Source organism: Drosophila biarmipes, chromosome 2R (assembly GCF_025231255.1).
Source record: "Drosophila biarmipes strain raj3 chromosome 2R, RU_DBia_V1.1, whole genome shotgun sequence".
In the NCBI taxonomy this organism is placed as follows: Eukaryota; Metazoa; Arthropoda; class Insecta; order Diptera; family Drosophilidae; genus Drosophila; species Drosophila biarmipes.
Genome location: NC_066615.1, coordinates 13,041,407 through 13,063,418, shown reverse-complemented (window position 1 = coordinate 13,063,418; position 22,012 = coordinate 13,041,407). Strand labels below are relative to the sequence as shown.

Genomic DNA, 22,012 nt, shown 5'->3' with positions numbered 1-22,012 from the left:
AAAGCCAAACAACTTTTTCTTATACCGTACTTTATTCGTTTTTGTTTATATGCATAATTGCAACGCAACTATTCGTTTACGTTTTCAATTTCATTTTGACATTTTGCTAGCATCTGGTAATTTATGCCGAAAGTGCGTCCAGTTTACAAAATCAGTTGGAAACGTCGATTGAAGAGAAATACAAATTTAATGTATACGCACAATTAAAATCATTATAGACTAATTAAACTTACTCATAGAACTCGGTTATCAAACACAACAACATAATTAATGGGATAGGCTAAAGAATACATGTCGCGTTTAATCAACTCGGTAACCTTTAGGTGCAGTGTTTGTCTTGTTTGTTTTGCATTTAAATTTATTGCTTACTATTTTGTTTAATCAAAAACTCGGTTTGATCAATATTACTTTTTCTTTAGATTGCGTTGTATTTGGAAATGTAACAATATGCGCTTAATTTTTGACTTTTATTTGCTTTTCATACATTAACAAGTAACATTTTTGTTGAAATTTATCTTTAGTTTCAATTAAAAACACAATAATTTATTTACCTTCGCAACACAATGATATTTTCGATATATGTAATACTAATTTTAATTAATTTCGCAATATTTTTATGTGGGATTACAAAAACATAATATACAATCTGGTATTTAAGTTTAATTTGTATATTTATTTTTAAATATTAGGCTAAAAGCTCGCGCGAAATACGCGAAAAAAGAAAATCAAAGAAATGTGAATTTTGATTTTTGATTTTCGACAAAGGTTCTCATCACTAAAAATTTGTAAATATGCTATATTTTTGCGATGGCATCAAATCTTATGCCTCCGTAAACCAACAAAAATATATATACTCATTTTGTTGTCGTAAGTACAGTGGAATGCATTAAAAAACAAAAGTTTCTTTAATACTAAACAAAGATATATTGCCAGTAGACGGATTGTGTTTTCTTGTTTTTCGTTTAAAAATAAATAATACAAAATGAATACAATAAATAAATATGTTTTTGTTCGCATTTAAGAGAATTAATTCCCCAAATTTTGGTTAACTGTTCTCCGTGTAAAAATTAGAGTTACGAAGTTACAATTTGTGGTATATTTTTTGTTTTCATTAACTATTGCTGCTCACAGTACACGTATATTATGTCGATCTTTTGCTGTCGCCTTTAAAAACCATGCTCTGCTCTCTAATACTAACACACACACATTTTACATTAGAGTTATATATGCTTAGATATTATAGATTGATTCCATTGAAATATATACTCCTCATCCTCCTTCTTTTCCTCGCACTTCCTGGCTAGTAAAATTAACTTTGAAATGTCCTTTGTTAGTGGGTTAAACCTTTAAAAATTATATATTCATATATTGATGCACGTATTTTTAGCTTAAAAAGTTCTTGTTGCATTCTTGCGGGAAAACTATCCCTAAGTTTCTTTCGTGAAAAGTCTTGCATTGAGTTATGAAATGGTTTTTCCTTTGCTTGCATAAAGTTTGCCTGGCTGCCTATAGGTGCTTAAATAGTAAAGTAATCGTTTTGCTTTATGTCCTTCTAGTGTAATACTTGCAACTTGTGACTGTTTTTTCTTTTCGGTTTTTTTTATATAATAAATATACTTTGCTTATGAAAGTTTTGTCTGTTCTTGAGAGAGGATTATATAAGTGGTATTGTATATTTTTGAAATTGCATTTGCATTTTAGAATCATATTAATTTAATCTTTGTTGCTCTGCTACTGGTTGTTGCTGTGTGGCTCATTGTTGTTGCTTGTTGTTTTATCTAATTCGTTATTTTAATTAGTTCAATGGAAGGCAAAACATGTGCTGCAGTAGACTTTTATTATTATTTGCTTGCATTTGATTATTATGAATGTTACCATTATGATGAAGTTGTTGCTGCTGCTGATGTTGCTGCAGCTGCTGATGCTGCTGCTGCTGTTGCTGCTGTGAGTATGCTGAATGGGGATGATATTGCTGCTGCTGCTGTTGCTGTTGCTGGCGATAATGTTGCTGCTGGCTGAGATTGTTGTTGCTGCTGACCGATCCACCTGCTCCCGCTGCGCTGTTCAGATGCAGGAGACTCAGGTCATCAGCCACGGAATCGTAATCACTGGAATCCTCGCCGTAGAGCTAGAACACACAATACCTTATTAGCTTACTTAATTTTGTATAGATCTCAAACACTTACCCGCATGTTATACGGATGTAAGTCGCACATTTCGTGGTGTCAGACGCAATCCTCCAGAGACATCAGCAAGGGGTTCACATACTCAAAGCCCTCGAACTCGGACTGATCGATGTTATCAATGACATGACTGATTTTTAAAGGAGATTAAAATTAATTAGTTATTTAAATACAAATAGCAGATCATTAATTCTTAGGAAGAGATACAAAAATGTCTTTTTGGGTCAACTTACTCATCGTCCGGGGTCAGCTGCACGGCCTCGCCGGTGAACTCGGGCGGGAAATTGGCCAGGTCGCGATCTGAGTCTAAGCGTGGCTTGAATGGTGGCGTGACCTGTTTGCGCTCAAGCTGATTTTTTTGGGTGTGCATGAGGATAGTAGAAATCATAAATCATAATCGATTAGGAAAAACTCCACGCCAATGGGCAAAAACATAAAAATCGCTTTCTCATTCATGTCGGTGCGGCTTGAGCATGATTATGACGATGACAAAAATTCATTTTAAGATGGTTTCAACTTTTTAAAGACAGATAGAGAGGTACAATGCATGGGTATATATGGTCGAAATGCGGCTGATCGAAGGAGCATTTACCTGACGTTAGTCTGGACACTAATCTAAGATCTTTTAGGGGTTTTCAATCTCATGCAACGGGGTTTACAAAAATAACTAACACAACTTGCCATCTTTCTGATTTGAGGGGGAACTCTTCATGACTTACGGATCATCGGGCGTTAGTACAGCCGGTTCTTGGGTGAATTGCACATCAAAGTTGCTTGTCACATAGGGATCGCCAGTGTCTAGGTCTGGTATATAAGGCGGTTGCACCTCCTTTTGTGCTATCTTTAACGCGCATTCGTATACGTAATAATAGATTGCATTAATATCCAAGGTAATAGAGAAAAGCTCAACAATGATTGCCCCAGTTGAATCGCTATCAGCCAACTTGATACCAACAGCAGTACAAATAATAAAGATAAATTGAGCGCGTAGCTTTAGACCTGACCTATGTGGAAACCATTGCTCTCAACATACTTTAAGATAAGATTTTCTGCAATGGTTTCGCTACCCTAACATATTATCATCATCACGAACAAGTGCACCACGACACATAGAGCTATTACAAGGACAACCGTCCTCGGACTCACCAATTCCCAATCCATATTCTTGAAGAACGGATGGCTGACGATATCCATGAATGCGGACTCCCGATGGCAGCCCAAACGGTCAGCGGGATTCTTGTTGAGGAAACCTTTTAACACGGAGGCGGCCCGAACGCTCAGCGAGCGGGGAATACGAATGGTCTTCTCCAGGATCACTTGGAACAGATAGTCCTCAGTATTCTAAGGAAAGAACAGAGATTATGAGTTTTACTTTCTCAAGGGAGGAGCAAATAAGGTAACCAACCTGATCGGGATTCTCAGAGGCTCCTGCCAGATCGAACGGACTACGTCCGGCCAGCATCTCGTAGAGTAAGACACCCAGTGCCCACCAGTCCACCGAGAAGCCATAGTCCTCGCCCCTCAGGATCTCCGGCGCAATGTAGTTGGGTGTGCCGCAGAACGTGGAGGTGGTGTCCCCGGATCGAATGCCCTCCTTGCACATGCCGTAATCCGTCAGCTTAATGTGACCCTCGTGATCCAGAAGGACGTTGTCCAGCTTCAGATCGCGATAGATGATGCCCTTCTCGTGGAGGAAGTTCAAGGCCAGACTGATTTCGGCCGCATAGAAGCGGGCGTGCTCCTCGGGCAGCCGCCGCTGCCGCTGCATGTGGTACATCAGGTCACCACCGCGCACAAACTCGATGACGAAGAAGAGCCGCGAGGGCGTCTGGAAGCACGAGTGCAGCCCCACCAGGAAGGGGTGATTGGAGGCCGTCTCGAACACGTGCTTCTCCGTCTGCACCCAGTCGATGTCCTCGTCGTCGGTGACCAGCGCCTTCTTGATCACCTTCATGGCGTAGATGCGCCGTGTGCGTCGTAGCTCCACCATCAGCACCTTGGCGTAGCTGCCGCGTCCGATGACCCGTATCAGCTCGAAGTCATTCAGCGAATACTGGCGCTGAGTGCCCGGCTCCAGGGGATCCTCCGGCGGCGGTGGAGCCACTATGTGCGCATGGTCGTGCGACTCGCAGGCATCCGCTCCGCCGCCCATCGCCTCGTATGGAAGCGGCGGCAGGGGCACCGGCATCGGATCACTGGACTCCTCCGCGCGCTCCTTGACCAGCGGCTCCGGCTGGTCGGTGCAGTGCTTCTGCACCAGCTTATGGCACTTCTTGTGCACCAGCAGCTTGCACTGAATGCACTTGAAACCCTGACGTCCCAGGCCCCAGATTCGATCCTGGCAGTAGGCACAGAAAGCACGCTGGAAGAAGGGCGAAAAGGGTTTTATTAGGTATTATTTGGGTTACCTTAAATGGAGTCACTCACCCGGTTGAAACGCTTGGCCTGGAAAATGTGTCCATTGACGCGATACAACTTGCGCCAGCGTCGAGCACCGCGTCGATAGATGCTGCCTGTAAAATAAAATATTTTTAGAGTAGGCATAATCAATAAATTTGTTGTGGAGCACTTCTTATAAACGAATTAGGCTTTAGTTCCAAATAACTAGTTACATTTTAACCCCACATCTAGAAAATGGTTACTCATTTGAAATTTGTTATTATTAAAATAACGTGAACAGCACATACCCTTTAAACTTAAGTGATTTTAGTTCTTGATATGAAGATGCGGAATTCTTAAAATAATTGTTATTTGCTAGTAAAATAAAGTTGATACAAAAATGTGCTTTTATTCCTAAACATATATTTGTTTTTTTATTAAGAATCATTACTTTTTTAAAAACTTTAACTCCATGTTGGTTAAATCGAAAGCAGGAACCGTGCTGAACGGGCATAATGAATCAGAAAACACGATGAATCAATAACAAACAGTTATCTATAGCCAGGTTACTGCTATTGTACAAAGTTATTATAGAAGTACAGGTATACGACTTATAATATACATATAGTTAATTTTTAGTACTCTTTTTAAAGATATTCAAGACACTTACGATCTTCGCCATCGCAGGACAGTCCCGGCGCTTGAGGAACATTGGGGAATACTGAAAAGAGAGAGAAGAACAAACATTGTTAGATACTTTACAACACCCTTGACTTAGATGCACGGTTAGTAAACATTGGTCAACGTCAGCTAGTTGTGGTAATTGCAGGGCATGCTTACGGCAGGCTAGTTTGCCCATCGGGTAAATCAGATTCCCTGCCGCGGGTCGCTTATCAATTTAATGAGACTTTGCTTTGCGATTTTTACTTATAAACGGATTCTTGCCGAGCCACATGGACGTGTTGGTGCTATGCCGAGGGCCTGTTAACATGTCAGCACCCACTCCTCGACTGAAGCCGTGCGGTTGCCAAACACTGGCTGTTCCTTATCTCCGGGCACCACGCACCATATAGAGAACACAAAGAGCGGGAGAGAAGATACTGAAACGGCCCGAGAGATACGAGATACAAAATGTGAGATACGAGAAGCTGGCGGCGACTGGGGGAGTCGCATCGCTCTTTTCCGAGTAATGTTAATTAAGCTTTTCCGGGAGACCACCGGCCATCAATTGGCACCAATTGTTCGGCTATCAGATGTATATTCTCCAGCAACCATCGCTCATCGCTCATTCATAATTCAATTAAAGTGTCGCCCCAGGGAGCCTAGGGTTCAATAAATTCGCCTGTCCGTCTGCAAGGTTATTTTTCTGATAGATTCCACATACTCGTGTTGCCTCATGTCTCGCATTGACCTAGAATTTTGGGTTTCTTTTCGCTTCGTTCGTGAATTTTCCCCCACTTCAGTTCGCTTATCAATTGTGATAGGACCCACAGCATTTGTTTGGGCTGCGCTCTTGCTCTTGCTATTTTTGTTTGGCCGGTTCTTATTTTACGCCTCGTAAATGCCTTGGCTGGTCAGATAAGGTGGGTAGAATTTTAAGGGTGACTAGGTGGAACTGAGCTAAAAACAAAAGGCGCGATATGCAATATTAGTCATAAAGGGGGGTGTGAAGGTCGCGACAGAAGGCGACTATTATGATCAGTATCTGATTTAACAATTGGGGGTTTTTTACCAAATGATTAGATTGGATTCAGATCATCTCTTATAACTTATCTTTTATCCATTAATAATTGTTCAAGGACCCTTTTTTTAATTTTCAATCCATTTTGTGTAGTTTGCTGCAGCAATGAAGTATTTGAAATTTAAGTAATAACTTAACATTTAAAAAAAATTCAGAAATTGTGCATCTGACTATTTTGCCAATAGGCAGAAAAAACTTAAGATAAAGTATCTGTTGGATTGCAGATCCTAAAGTTCCAGTTAGGATATTATATAGACTTTGAGTTTTCAATGCACATAAAAAGCATTTTGTTAAAGGCTGAGTTCGGCAAGTGCACCCCGAGTTGATCTACATGAATCCACACTGATTAATTGGCAATTTAAATGATTCTCTGACTAACACGATGCTCCGCCGGTCATGAAAGTGGCCGTTTGAGTGCTGTATACTTGAGCCGCCTCGCAGAAGCCACTCCAGATGATCATTGTGATGGGTTGATGCTACTGGGGGGTGTTGTATTGAAAGTGTGTTTGGTTCAGAGGTCACTGGAGCCCAGTTCGAAAACACTATGCAAACGCTCGAAGCGTCGTCACCGCGCGACTTTCAGCTACGAACTGAAACCGCCGCCAATTCTCAGCCCAAGAAGCATGGGCAAAATAAGAAAATAATAATACAGAGAAGAAAACCGAGAAACAGAGAACCAGAACCAAAACCCAAGCCAAAGCAAAAGCAACAGCAAGAGCAGAAAGCACACTCGACAAAAGAACAATAAAGGCAAGTGCCTCAAGTGGCCGATTGAATTGTCACCGCCGATTCCCCCGATTGGGAGCAAGTGAGAGCGCGGCGAATGGCTGCGTCGATAAGATCGGGGCTGGCAGTTCCATAAAATTAAGTACAACGCATGCGGTGGGAAATCAATAATTTATTGGAAATAATAAATTTGGATAAGCACCAATTTATTGCTTCTAATTCGAAGTGCTTCTGAATGCGCTGGGCGTTCGCAAGCCATAAATCAGATGGCTAAGAGTGTTTAACTAGGACGTTTTGGGCAAACATTATTTAAACTAAAGCTAAACCGCATTTGCCAAAATGACAAACGATAATAAAAACCACGTCCAATTATATAAAATAAATGCAATCGGCTTGAATGTTATATAACATTCTAGTGATTCATGTTTAAGATACCATTAAAAAAAAGGTTACATTAATTTTTGAAACATTTCTTCCGAAAATTATAGCAATTTTAAATATATTTATAAAAAATTCATAAATTCATAAATTCATTAATTTAATCTAATTCATAAATTTAAGTGTATTTATGAAATTTTAAAGCTATATAGGAACATAATTAAACCAAATTTATTATCACAAATGTATACTTAATAATAACAAAAACAAGTACAAATTATTTGTATAACTTAGGTAGTCAAGAAATTAAAATCAATAGTTCTTAATAAAAGAATATTATCCTAGGTAATATTCAGAATTTTTCTATAATCCCCCACTGAGATATCGGTTCCATTTACCTGTCGCATAGGCCGGCTCGATCTCCTCCTCCGACTGGAGCTGATGCTGCGACATCTGCTGCGAGGGCGGTGCCACGCCCATGGGCACAGTGGGTATGGGCACGGGAATGGGCAGCCGCTCGTAGTGGATACACTCGTGGTGATACTGCTGATGGTGGTGTCCATGCCCATTGTGGATCGTGCCCAACACACTGCTCCTTCCGCCGATGCTTCCCCCGGCGATGCTGCCTCCGCCGCATCCGTTTAGGCCACTTCCGGCGCTGCCACTGTGGTGACTGTGATGGTAGTCCATCAGCATGCCCGGCATTCCCACGCCCATGGAGGCACTGCCCATGGAGCCGGGTACTCCTCCTCCGCCGCCGCCACTGCTGCCACCACCCGAGTCATCCGTCGTCGTGGTGTTCGTGTTGTGACACCTGCTCGAGCACCTGCCCAGCGATCCACTGCCGGCGCTGTGGTGACCCAAGCTGCCCATGTGTCCTGGGTGACCCATGACCAGCATGCCGCCCATGATGGATCCACCGCATCCCTGGCTGGAATCCGAGCCGGAGTCGTGACCCTGGCACACGGCACCCGCCGATCCCGGGCGACTGAGGGAGGTGTGTGGCGGGGTCACCGAGGCCGTCGTCTGCATGTAGTGATGGGTATACGGATGCGGATGCGGCACATCGTAGTCGCCCGTATCGATGTGACCCGCCGACATCATGCCAATGCTGCCCGTACTGCCCGTGCCCACGCCCACTCCCACGCCGCCCTGCAAACAGCCCAGCGATCCGTGGGCACTCCCATGATGGCTGTGACTGTGGTGGCTGCCGTGGTGACTGCCGTGGGCACTGCCACTCCGGCTGTGCATGGATACGCCGCGGGTCAGCGTGTTGTTCGCCGACTGGATCGAACTGACCACCGCACCACGGCACATGATGTCCGACAGCTGGTTGGCCTGAATGTCAAAGTACTTGGACTGGATTATGTTCGCAAATGGAATGGGATGAGAATAGAATGGATAACCAGGTCAGTGATGGGGGTTTAAGCCACATTTTAGGATCGAGCTCAACTTGAAGGGGACTATTAGGGACCAATTTCTAGCAGGAATACACACCTTTCACAGATCGCTATCAATAATATTATTGGGTTGATAAAAAAACACATTAGAAACCTCCGGGGCTTTAAAATCACATTTTTTGGTCTTCTTTGTCTAAAAGTATGCAACAAAATACTTTAAGCCCAGTAGTACAAGGAATTCTTTCAAAAAGACGTCTATCCCTTACTCACAGCATACTTTTAGGAATCTAAAAAAGATATTTGATACACAATTCGATCATCAGCAAAAAAAGTGTATAAATAGTGGGACTATTTATGGGCAATTAAATATCACAATCTTAAAATGAACAAATAGCGAGTTATAAATGAGACTATACATTTTTTCATTGCCTATGAGTAATCAGCCAAGCATATCCAATTGATAGCTGCAAAAATGACACATGAAATGGAGTCATGAAAATATTTTTGTTTGGTGCATTTCTAAGTTCATTTTTAATAGACTAATGCAGTTTCTATAGGAATCCCTTAACAAAAACAAACAAAAATGAGTCAATTATTTTAGGCCAATCTAAATAAGAGACTACATCAAAATGGCTTGTAATGTAAGCCTTTAAAATCTCTGTATCCTCTGTAATGACTTTTATGAAAAAGTGTTACTTTGATTGGAATGCAAGTCCACACAGTAATTAAAGGCAAATCAATTGAGCAGTTAGGCCATCAACTGGTAACCGAAAACCAGTATGGTTGGGTGTGATTCAGATGAACTTGGTTAGGGGGCCAACTTTCCCTGGCCTTGGCCCACCCCTTCAAGCTGAGCTCTTGGTGAAAATGGAAACCTCAATGATCCGAATACCTGTGGACTGTCCAGCTGGTCGAGCGATTGTCTGCGGGACGCATAGTCCAGGTGAGTCATCAGTTGCTGGGCTGCCGGGCAATTCTTGTTGGAGTGCAGGTGCTGCTGCGACGATGTGAGCAGCGGCGGGGGTGGCGGCGTGATGGAACCGCACGGAGATCCTGGACAGGGACTGGAACAGCGGGATCGACAGGTGGGGCTGTAGCAGAGATTGCCGCTGCCCTGCTGATTGGCCGACGGAGTGCTGGGACAGGTCTGCGACTGCTGTTGCTGCTGCTGTTGCGGATGCTGCTGCTGCGGATGCTGCTGTTGCTGCTGCGGCAGACAGGGCTGCTCCTCCTCCTCCTCCTGCTGCACTATGTTGACCGGAAGTGGTGCACACTGCGTCAGGCGGCGCGGCGATCGCCCACGATCCACAGTCGTGGCGGACCAATAGCCCCAGGCCATGATGGTTCACTCAGAAAATTGTTCACTTCGCGGCGCGGTTAAGTCTCTCCGAGCTTTCGCTTCGGCTTTGATTTTATTCGAATTTTAATTTTGTTTTTAAGTTTCCGTTGCACTTGACTTGTTTCTGCGATTAATTAACATAAACTGCATTAAATCAAGCACTCAAAAATCGAAGTAGGAGGACTAGTTAGCTATAGTTGAAAGTTGCACTTCAGAGAACTCGATACAATCAAGTTTTGGTTACGAATTTATCAAGGTCAATACGAAAATGACACGACCTTCACGTGGCAGAAACTTTATAAATAAGAGATATAAGCGAAAAAATAGTATATACTATTTTTGATTTAACTGAAACTAAAGAAAAGGACTGCCTAACAAGATTCCTGGTACTTTAAACCCTATTAATCAAGACTCACGCCATTTATATGGAAATGGTAATAATATTTGAAAACTACCATTTACTATTTTCCATTTAAATGAAACTTAAGAAATCCCAACTTAATCAAGGGTGCTATTCTAGTAAACCCAATTAATTTCCTTTCAAAATACTTGATTCATTTCCATTTAATGCCAGCGTTTCTGGAGTAAGTGATGGCAATATTTCCAGCCAAAAGAAAACCCTCCTCTTAAATGGAGCGCATAAAAAATTGGATAAGCTGGCGAAAGGAGAGGGGAGAAAGTAAGGCGCGAGGGAAAGCGGAACAAGGTCCCAGTTGCAATTACAGTTACATGGCGCAGCAAACTATGCAAAGCAAAGTTTCAAAGCCAAACGACAGGCGTGTAGTATCCCCACGCCCACTTCGCTGGTCTCGCAGTTTATAATGATTGATTAAAAGAAAAACTCAGACACACACAAGGATGTGGCCGTGAGAGGGGCGTTCGGGAGGTGGGCGATGGGCGATGGGCGGAGGTGGGTGGCGGTCTATGGGCGTGGCCGGTTGCAGACGCCGCAGAAACCACACCTAAAAAAAATATATAAATTGTGTAATAATGGCTAAGGCCAGAGAGAAGCGAGCGGGGCAGCCGAGAGAAATGCAGGCCGAACAGCTGACAACTCTGTCCGGAGACACACACACAATGGCCAGGAGAAATTGGTAACCCACACAGAGACACGGCTGCGACAATCACAAACAATTTAACCCAAGTCAAACGAGCGCACAAGTTGCTGCAAATTGACAAAGGCGTGAAAGGCAGCAAAGAGCGACTGAAAATCGGCGAGTGGAAGGGAGAGAAATCGCCGGAGAAAGCTGGGGGAAATTAGAGAGAAAATCAGTCGACGCGCGCAGGGAAATTCGCTCGCAATCGCCCTTTTAAGTATGCAATCTTCTGTTGCCATTTCCACATTTCGCCAGTTACAGTGGACACTCTTAGCAATAAACTCATAAATAAATATATTTAAATATAAAGAAAACTAAACAAATGAATATTGTTTGTCTTGCCTAAATAAAAAAGAATAATAATTAAAAATAATAAAAAAATCAAAGTAATCTGAACATTTTATAAAGTCTTTGAAGATATATAAATAGTCATTTAATAATTTTCCTTTCACTCATTTAGCCTAAAAATAGGTTCAACAAAATGATTACAAACATAAATGTCAAATATTTATTTAACCCAAAAACATTTTTTTAACAATCAAACTATTTTTTTAACCATTACTAAGACGAAACCTTTTAAAAACATTTCTGTTTAATTACATTATAAATTTATATTATCTTATACCTTTCTGACCTTACTTAAACCCTATAATGGTTATAAGACTAAAATTTCCCTCTCTTGAGTTTGCCCTGTATTCCACTCATAGACGAACCCCAGCCCACCAAGATGCCCACCCACCGATGCAGTCAAGTGTAAATAGAAAATTTTCTTCGAGTGTATTGGTAGGTCACATCGCAATCGCTTGTTGTTTAGACAATTGAAATTAAGTACTCCACTTTCATGCATAATTCGCATGATTAACGAGGGTCGAAGTGGGTCGAAAAGGGGCTGCTGGCCGGGTCCTTAGTTGGACAGCATCCACTTGACACAAGAGCCCTGTCGTGACAAGGCAAGCAGATCCCTTTGTTTGGCACTCATTTTCTCGGCTTTTCCTTATTTTCCTCCCTATCTGCTGATGATGCAGTCTCTAGTGGGCTTCGGGTGGGGGTTGGCAAAACAGAAAAAAGGATCTGATGCATTTTCGAATTAAATTTAGCCAGTCCTCCGCCCGGTGCTCCCCTGTTTTCCCTCCTTCGCCGCCTGCATCCCTCAGCGTTTGCTAAATATAAACACTCCGCCGGCATTGTTTTCCCTGCAATTGGAGCATGAATATTGGTTGCCAGCTTGTTTGTCCACGATGGGAACAGAGCATCCAGAGCACCCAAGCAGCCCAACAGTCCAGCCAGCCAGTCACCTAAAACAAATCCTTCCAGGCCCACTCTATCTCAATGCAAGCCCCCTTTTTTGGCGAAACCAAAGTCCTTAAATCCCAGTGCACTAAGCTAGATTAAAGCTGGCTTAATAGCAAGAAACATATTCAACTAGTTTTGTTTGCAGGCTTTGTTTGAAAGTATTATAAATTGTTACTATATAGTAGAAAATACTAGAAAAATAAGCTGATTAAAAGAACGCACTAATAACAACTTTGAATATTATAGAAACACATATTCTATACGTCTTTATACTATTTACATTAAGCGGACAAAGAAAATGGCTCTGCTCAGTCTCGGCCGCCACACAAACAGTGTAGACCAACGGTCGAGCGCTTTTTGAATCTATTATTCATTTCAGCACATTTATAAAAAAAAATGTTTTTTCTATAGTTAGCATGAATTTTGAAGTACTTATTTGTGCTTACCCTCAATACAAAGCAATACATTAAATCAATGGACTAAACAAAGTATCTTCATAAATGTTTAATCTCAATAAAGCAGCCTCCTGACAAATCAATTATTGATTAAATATTTCCTATAGCCATTTTGCATTGTTTACTGCCCCATTTAAGCATTCGAATAGCCTGAATAAGAATCACTTCTTACATCAGAAAGCACCATCAAATTTTTATATTCAGCCCGCCACGCCCCGCCTTATTGACCATTCAAACGCCCCCTTCATCTTTGGCCTAAAAGCGCGGGGTCTCGTATTTCAGGCGATACAATAACGATAAACATAAGCAGGCGATGCTCGCCAGGAGGACTGGCAAGCCAACTTTAGGCCACCAGATATCCAGCCCCGGACAAGGAGCATCAATAGTTAAACATCAATTCGGCTTTCCGAGTGACGTCAAGCGGGCCAGTTTCCACCTACACCCACCACCTGCCACCCACCTCGTCCTCAGACAGTTATAAAATTTCACACAGCATAACAAAGAGAAAGGCGGCAAGATGGGAATGCCATAAAGTTGGGCACTCAGAGAAAGAATGCACATCTGCAAAATGTAACAAAGAGGATGCCAACAATAGCTATTCAAAACTTTGCTTTTTAATACTAGGGATCAAAGGATATTTCATCCAAAACCCTTTTAAAATGTTCTTGAAATGTGTCTGAGTTTTAAGAAAAGTTAGATCAAACAAAAACACCTCTGCACGAGGTAAAAATCTAGTGACGATCGCACCTACAGCAAACCAAAGTTCTCATATCAACTTTTGGGACGAACATGTATTACACAATCTACTAAATAAATACTTTTTTTCAAGGTTAATGGTAAATGTGGTCATTTTTGTTGATTAATAACTATGAAACGGAAAAGTTGAGGAATCTCAAGGGCTATACACCTTAACATTTTATTTAAAATCGTTAGAGCTGAAAAAAACCTGAAAAAAAAATCTAAAATAAAAAAAAATTCGAAACCTTCGGACGATTGTTTTCGAGAATATTTAGTGGTCGCCTTCGTCACTACGTGGACTTTTGTATTAAAAATTTTTGATTTAATATTCTTTAGTACAAGCAAATAAACATTATAATATTGTATCCTTTAAGAACTACACTTTTATATTTCATATATTTAAGCTAATTCATTGTCTGAAGTTATCACCGATATAGACAGGCTACCATTGTGATATTATGTGACAACTTTTCCACTTTTTCTCCGTGCCAAAGCGATATGGAATAAGCATGGAAAATGAGGCAGGCGAACGGACGTCATGTGCATATTCAATTCGGAGCCCACCAGCCATCCTGCCATTTAATCCCGCCCCCGCTCCTAAACTGATCCCAGGACCGTACGAAAATGGGCTTTCTTGTTTGCTGAACTAACAATAATTTCATTAAGCCCAATGGCATCATTAAAATTTGCCCAACAATCATAATGGGGCCAGCCAGCAAGCGAACTGAGAGCCGAATCTCCCAGAGGCTGCAAAAGGAACCTAAAAAACACAAAAAAAATGAAACACCGAACTCAAACAGAACCCCAGGGTGCTCGAAAAACAGTGGGAAAAAAGTGGAAATTTGCTGATTTAACTTTGGCGAAGAAGGAGGCCCATACACCTGGTACGAGTGAAAGGCTTCGGGCCCAAAAGAAAACGAACAAGTTTAAATGGCAGGGCGACAGCTTGGCCAGCAAAGCGCTTTCCACAAAGAATGAAAGGAAATTGTTTCGCCCTGCAGCTTCTTCCTAGCCCACTGACTCATAATATATATGCTATGCCGCACATCCATATATGCATACGGAATGGATCCATCTCGTGTACATATAGTATATACTGTAGAGTGGGTTTCGGGCCAAGTTTTGGGAAACCAGACGGTCGCAGAAGTGCAGGCAGAGCTTGATGAAGTGCAAATGCCTGGGGTCAAGTTTAGGGTGGGGATTCTCGCACACTACCTCATTTTGGCGACCCTGTTTGGTTGGGGATGAGTGTGTGGTTTTGTTTGCTAGTGTCTGGCACTCAGCAGCCGAAAAATTGGGGGAAAAAGAGCAGCATGATGCAGGATAAACTAAAGGGGAAACCACGAAAAATGCAAATCAATTCTTCGATTTTATTTGACTCTGTTATGATATGGTACAAAATGAATGAAGTTTAAAAAAATTCAAGTATTTTAAATCAACCTAAAACTTTAGATTTTTATTCCGCCCTGAAGTATGCAAAGGGAATGTTATTTTGGAATAGATTTTTTGCTACTTAGCCTTGGCATATCCCTTAAGTAAGGGAACGGCGTTTTTCATTTAAAAATACATAGGAAATACTAAAATTTAAAATAATAACAGCATTATGAAATAATAATCATATGCTCACATACAAGTTTTTTTTATAAAAAAAACGCTTTAATTATGCTGCTTAAATATTACTAATCGCTTTTTTATCATAAATATTCTTAAATCATATTATAGGCCTACTTGCGAAGTATATTGATTTAGCGAAATACGGCCATAAAATCAAGTCGTCGATGAAGGCCCTGAAATGCCTCGAATCTTACACACTTATAAAGTTTGTACTTCATTAGCAGCCCCAAAACTTTCATTCAAGAAGCATTCACAATTTATGTTAATCATTCACGACCCTAGCCTTCTTGCCCGCCCCCTTTTTTCACCTCCTTCTCTCCAAGGAAAATTGTATGGCAACTAATCAGAAATGTACGACAACTTCGGCAGAACAGTCAAAAAAAATATTGCCCAGGGGCAATTGATTTTTTTTCCGTAAGATTTTCGGCACTTGCCGAAGAACGAGTGGAAAGGTTGGGGAAAATAATTATATGGAATTATGTTGTTCACTGATTTGTACTTTTGTTTTCGACTTCCAACTTTGATTTTTCTTTCTCTTTTCTTTTGTTAATTCACACCGCAGAAAACTCGTTATGGCGATGGCTGTGCAAGACCATGTATATTTGTATATATATATAATTATGTATTTGTTTGTGGAGCCCGGAGAGTTGTATCTTTGAAATCGAAATCCGCACGGCACTTCCACACAGGCGAGCGGCCAACGCGCGAGTGAAATGCCGATGCAGAGAAGTATGCTAGGGAAATTTTCCGGGGAGAAAGTAGATGAGAGAGGAGAGCAAGGCGAAAGCTCCTTCAATGTCAGGTGTTCAGGTGACGCATGCTCTTCTGGCACTAGGGAATATCCTTTATTTTCGACGAGAGAGCGAGAGAGAGTGCAAATAAAAGCCGCAGACCGGCGCTTTGAGCATTGCCAGCTTGGATGCAACGGATGGCAATACCTTTCTTCTCGGCTCAGCTGTTTTTGTGGCAACTGGGGAAATGTTCTCTCTCTCTTTCGCTTCTCTCCTCCTCGCCATTGCTATCTCGCTCTCGGGTAATGGCATCTTGTGTATCGACCTTATGGGCTTCAAAAAAAAAAGTTCTTCGGACCTGGACAAAAGTTTTTCATGTACATCTACATATATGTACACTTGTGTGTGTGTGAGCCGGACAGCGTTGCCATATTGCAGGCGCATAAATTATAACGGTGGCTTACAGATCCTGGGCTTTTGTCTTGTTTTTGGAGGGAGATGTAGGGTTTTTGTTGGCCGGAGATGAAGCCGGAAGGTAAACCAGAGCCCGACAGAAGTTCACACACGTACCAAAACTCAAAAAAAGTTTACAAAATAAAAAAAAAGAGATACAACAACAGAAAAGTCAAAACAAGGGCTTGTACAAATGCAAACACACATACCAACAGCCATTTACTAATCAACACAGCAGCAACAACAACGCAAACAAACATGTTCGGCATACAAACACACAGACAGGACTTCCTAACATATGCAAGAGTGCGTATAACGGTAACGGAATACCTTGACAATGTACCTCTCCCCACGCACACACACACGGACAGTCGCAGGGACATACGCACACAGAATCCTTTTAGTACATTTTAAGCCGCATTTTTTCACACGTGGCCACATTACAAGAAGAAGAAGAAAACAAGAAGGAATGTGAAAGTCAAGGGTCCCGACAGAATGGATATCCTGCCCAAATTTGTAAAAAATCATTGCATACTTTCTGGCGAATAAATAATTAAGTACCCACTAAAACCACTCCTATGATCATAATATTAGTCCGATCTTCATTAAACTTGGAATGTGGCTAGAAATTGAAAAAAATGACCAATATCCATTATTCAACCCCAAGCACTCTATAAAACAATAAAACGATAAATATTACATAAATTGATCTGCGCTAGAATCCTCCTTTTATGCAATATTATTTACTTAAATCATTCGTATGACCATAACATTCAACCGATCGGTATGAAATTTGGGATGTGCCTAAGAATTGAAAAATCAAAACTGGCCCTATGGTTAATTCATCTATCTATCGATGTGACTTTGGAAATACTAAAAACAATACAACTAAAATCAGTCAAATGACAATACAATTTATTAAAAAAGTGATACATTCCTTATTCCAAACTACTTTTACAATGTTACAAGGGGATTGTTTCAAGAACCCTTGATTGGCGCTGAGATCCGCCCAATTTCAGTAGTTCTATATACCCTTTTACCAGTACCGGGTATAACAACAACTAACATGCCGTCCCTACACACTGTTATTTTTGCTCACATGGAGATATGAAGGGGGAATAGCCACAAAATATCAGGAAGCCTGGGCCCCAGCACAAAAACAAAGCCACACAAAAGGGGAAGCGGAACTGTAACACCCCGCCCATCAAACCACCTCCCCTCGACCAACTTTGTTCAGTGCTACTGGCAGTTATCATATCTGCTGGGCCGTTAGTTGCCCCTTTTTCTTGTTTTTCAGAGCCGTGTGTGGAAAAAAAAGAATGACCACAGGTATGGAATGACCAGGGATAATGCGGATAACTTGAAAAGTAAAATGTGAGAGGGCTTTGGATTTTGGGTATTCCCTTTAAGAGGATACGGTCAAGTCAGCTTTATTGTTTCGAAGTAGTTTTAATAGTTAATCCTTAAGAGCTGAAATTCATTGTATTTTAACAATCTAGCATTTCATGATAAATATCATATTTTATATGTTAATTTAAATTCTTTGTAAGATTAAGGTAAGTCACCAAACTTTGTTTTATGCTAGCAGATCTTCGGGAATAACATACAAAAATTTTACAAACCTAAACCTTAAAATAAACTAAAGTTTATGAATGTAAATAAGAATGTATCGCAGAGTGTATTTCTTGTTCATTATGTTGAGACCTTACACCCACGTTTTTCAGTAATTTACTGTGCGAAAGGGTTTTGTGTTTGTCATTTGCCGAACGAATGTGGTAAGTGAAACCTTTTTGTTGTTGCGGCAGGCATAATTAAGCACAAAACTCGGATGAGTGTGTACGAGTGAGATCGCCGAAAACCGCACAACAGGAAAATTAAAATTCCAAAAAAGCCGGCGAAAACTTAACCCACACGAAGCAAACAATTTAATTATAATGAATTATAAATGAGGCCGGTGAGCCAAGATCCAAGCAGAATTTATATGCAAATAAGTCGGAGGTACGGAAGAGTAAACAAAAAAAGTTGAAGAGTGCTGCATGCCTTAGGCAATTGCCATAAGACTTGGTCCTCTCGAGCATGTGAGTGTGTGTACGGGTTAATTAATATTTTATGTTATTAACTCGAGTGGATGATGCCATCCTTGGGAAGCTGGGAAAGCAGAAAGGCAGTCGGGAAACTCGCGAGGAAAACTCAAGTTTATTGAGCTAATAAGAAGCGCTGCGCTCCCACATTGTTTAATCAGGCTTAAATGTTGATGGGCTTGGTTAAATATTGGAAGCGACGACGGATTGCGTTCCTCATGGGCTAATTAATTGGCTACTGCCTACTTTGCGGCAGCATATGATAATAATTGGAGAGTTTTTAATAGCATGCTATAACAGCGGACCACTTGGGTACAAACAAGATAACTATTACTAATATTAGTTGAGCTCCACAAAACATTTCTTTTGATAAGTTTACTGACCTTATTAGATAACTTTGGATGACATTCTAAAGTAATATACTTCCACTAACAACAATGGTGAAAGATTGAGTTGGTCACTGCTCATTTACGAGTGTAATATCAATAAGACAGTTTTAAAATAAAAACTTTAGAGTCCCGATTATTTGGAAATCAAAAAATATATAACTTGTTCAATGCTTAAACAAACAACTGATATCAACCCCGGGAATTTTATTACAAGTCTAAACCATTTTTAATACAAAGAAATTATGTTGAACTCACCATGAATGACTAATTGGGAGTCGTAATTCATTTCGTACAGTCGTATGGCCTCGTCCAGTTCCATTTTCGTTGATATGGTGCAGGGATCGTTTTCCTCATCGACCCATTTAATGGTGAATGGCTGTAATAATTCGAATTAAGTTATTTGTTGACTTCCTATTATTTCAAGTAACCCAACCTGATCCAGAGGAAACCGACAGATGTTGCGTATTTCGTAGCAGAGCTCCTCGTACGTAATATTCTTGTTGACCGTGGTGATGATGATCTGGCCATTGTAGGCGGTCTTCACCGTAATGCTATTGGGTGTGTTGGTCATGTTCATATTGGCGCTGTTCAAGCTAACGCTGCTGCCGTCGTTCACAATTTGCGAGGGCATTTTCTGCATTTGCTAGCTGGCTAAAATGATTTGATAACACGTAACACACAGAGACACACGAATTGATAAGAGAGGTCTGCAAAAATAAGAAAAGATATACGTTTAAGATATGCGGCTTACAGTTGAAAGTAAGAAAGGGGAACTTTTATTGGGATATGATGGTCTTATTAAAAATATTGTTATTTATAAATCTCCAAATTACTTGAAGTATGTAAATATAAGCATACCAAATACTATTATAAATTTTCAAATTATCAAATGTCATTGAACCGAATGCGTAAGTCTTGCGAAAAAAAAACATAAAATATTTAAGATAAGAATTTGTTTAAAATGTGGGTAGCCGCAATAAAAATATTTAAAATAAACAACATAAAAATAAATTATAAATCTTTCAGTCGAAATCTAGCTATAGCACACAAGTTAGCACAAGTTCTTAATAAGTACTATATCTACTAGATACTATCTTTACTTTTAGACGTTCCACAGTGAATTAAAAGATTGCTTCAGATATGTAGTTAAAGCTATTTCAAGTGCAAACTGGCAACCGCGGCTAATCTCTAATTGGAACCAGTTTTATATACTCCAATTCTTCAAAGCTTTCTCTTAGATTGTGACATAGAAGTTCGACTGTAACTGTATCTTGAAGTTGATAAAAAGATTCTTTCGCTCTCCCGCTATCGTGCTCTCTTCAAAATCCGATTTGAACTCCCGCCCAAAGCGAAACGTCAACTTTGACATTTGAGCCGCACACACACGCACACAAACACATAGCGCACTGCATGCCACAGGTAGTTGTTGTTGTTCCTGCTGCACCAAATGCGGAGACAAGCACAAAACGAAAGGGACAAAACAAACGCGAGTGAATCATGCAAAACGCCCACAAGCAGTGAGACAAGAAGAAAAGTAAGTGGAATTAGCACGCCAAAGCGAGTGTGCAAATTAGTTTATTTTTACTCCTCCACTCTCTTTCTTCCCCCGCTTACTAGGCATCTGAGTACTTTAGTTTTTGAGCGTAATTAATGGCGTACATTGACCAAGGTAACTGTTAAAAGTACCCAGTTGGCAACAACAACAGAGTGCAACAAATGAGCGAGAAAGGGAGGGCGGGGGCCGCAGGAGAGAGCGGGAGCGCGAGAGTCGACAACCTGTTTTAGCTCATTAGCATTTTTCACTTAAGACGCCGCTTTCTTAACTTAACCACTTGCAGTTTAACTTAATCCTACTGTTTGACTCACACTAGTTTATTAGGTTTGTTTAACCACAAATATTACGCACAAAACGCCGCAAAACTAACACTGAGTGACAAGGCAGACAACACGAAACATTTAAATTGAAGCCAATCAGTGCGCCACATACATTTTAATTAAGGCACTGGCACTCGCTCTCTTTTAATTAATTGTTATGCCTTAAACGAATTAAAACTAACATTGCTATTCCTCCGTTTATTTCGTTTTGGAAGGAGAGCACAAAGCGGAGAAGGAGAACGCGAAGTGACAGCACAAAAAATACCACACGCCCAAGTGTTGCAGGGCGTTCCAAATTTCGGAGTTTGCCAGCACCGTTCGGGGGTTTGGTACTTAAATACTATAGAGCTCAAAAATGTTGGTATTTTACCGTTTGCTAGGGGTGGAGAAAAACTTTAAGCGTTGGTAATGAAAAAAATTAAAAATGCAAAAACGGCGTGTTTACAATCACAGTATTCCCTAAACAATTGTATTGTTGAAAATTAAACAGAATATTTCAGCAACGGCCTGTTGAATTTTCAATTTTGAGATCCCAGTTGCTTGTCAGATTGTCAAACTGACAGGCAGTGTTTACCCAAGATTACGTTTAAAATGCTGAAAATTAGCCAAAAACTGAACAATTAGAGATGCAAACAGCCAACATCCCCTCAGACATCCGTTATTTATATATTTTTTGTTTTAACACATTAATTAGACGTATTTTCTGAAGAAGAATCACTTTGCGAACAAAATAGTTTAAAGAAACACCAGTGCTCTATTTATGCTTTTTTTCATGTTAATATCTATTGTTTCAGTGTGAATGCTTGGAATATTTTTGAATAAAAATTAAATATATTTTTTAAAGCCGGGCTAATTAATCAATACGTTTTCGTTAAGAGTAGGGAACACAATAATTATTTCGAGCATAAATAAATAAAGGTACTTTTTTTTAAAACAGGACCACTGTGTTTCGTGTACAATATAAAACATTATTTTATGTTAAAACTCACACAAATTATGAATTTAAATGGAAACTGGCACGTTGAAAGGGCGATAGAAGTAACGAATTTTGAAAACATCGATCGAACGTAAGAAACCGATATAAAAGATTCTGCTCGTATCGGGAAAAGATGGAAAACATCGATGTTACCGATGCCTTGA

General features: G+C 40.6%; 2 protein-coding genes across 9 annotated transcripts in view; one reads left to right on the top strand and one right to left on the bottom strand.

Moving 5' to 3' along the window:
• Nucleotides 1–13: 13 nt before the first annotated feature.
• Nucleotides 14–21,138, bottom strand: LOC108030029 (atypical protein kinase C). 8 transcript variants are annotated; one of them, XR_007764078.1, is made up of 11 exons: nucleotides 20,864–21,138; nucleotides 19,431–19,704; nucleotides 19,253–19,373; nucleotides 5,233–5,283; nucleotides 4,611–4,696; nucleotides 3,589–4,545; nucleotides 3,330–3,524; nucleotides 2,417–2,532; nucleotides 2,187–2,313; nucleotides 1,876–2,128; nucleotides 14–1,822 (listed from the first exon to the last, which is right to left on the bottom strand). XR_007764078.1 is itself a non-coding variant. In XM_017102575.2 (10 exons), exons 2-9 carry the CDS (start codon nucleotides 10,144–10,146, stop codon nucleotides 2,226–2,228), a joined length of 2,901 nt encoding a protein of 966 aa, XP_016958064.1. In that variant the 5' UTR covers nucleotides 10,147–10,270; nucleotides 15,843–16,034; the 3' UTR covers nucleotides 14–2,128; nucleotides 2,187–2,225. The 8 variants fall into 8 exon arrangements, 1 of the variants encoding a protein (XP_016958064.1); XR_007764079.1 differs by having other exon boundaries at nucleotides 20,985–21,138; XR_007764080.1 differs by having other exon boundaries at nucleotides 21,055–21,138.
• Nucleotides 8,683–22,012, top strand: part of LOC108030030 (caskin-2) — a 33,491-nt gene continuing 20,161 nt past the window's right edge. The window contains exon 1 of the mRNA XM_050888020.1: nucleotides 8,683–8,816. The gene's annotated coding sequence lies outside the window, so the exon portion shown is untranslated. The remainder of the gene's footprint in view (nucleotides 8,817–22,012) is intronic.

Bases quoted from the DNA above. Each gene is read 5' to 3' on its own strand.
- LOC108030029 (XM_017102575.2), bottom strand. From the start codon at position 10,146: ATGGCCTGGGGCTATTGGTCCGCCACGACTGTGGATCGTGGGCGATCG. The intron at 8,767-9,699 runs GTATTCGGATCA...AACATAATCCAG, and splicing joins ACCAGCTGGACAGTCCACAG to TCCAAGTACTTTGACATTCA. The intron at 4,546-4,610 runs GTGAGTGACTCC...CCCTTCTTCCAG, and splicing joins AGGCCAAGCGTTTCAACCGG to CGTGCTTTCTGTGCCTACTG.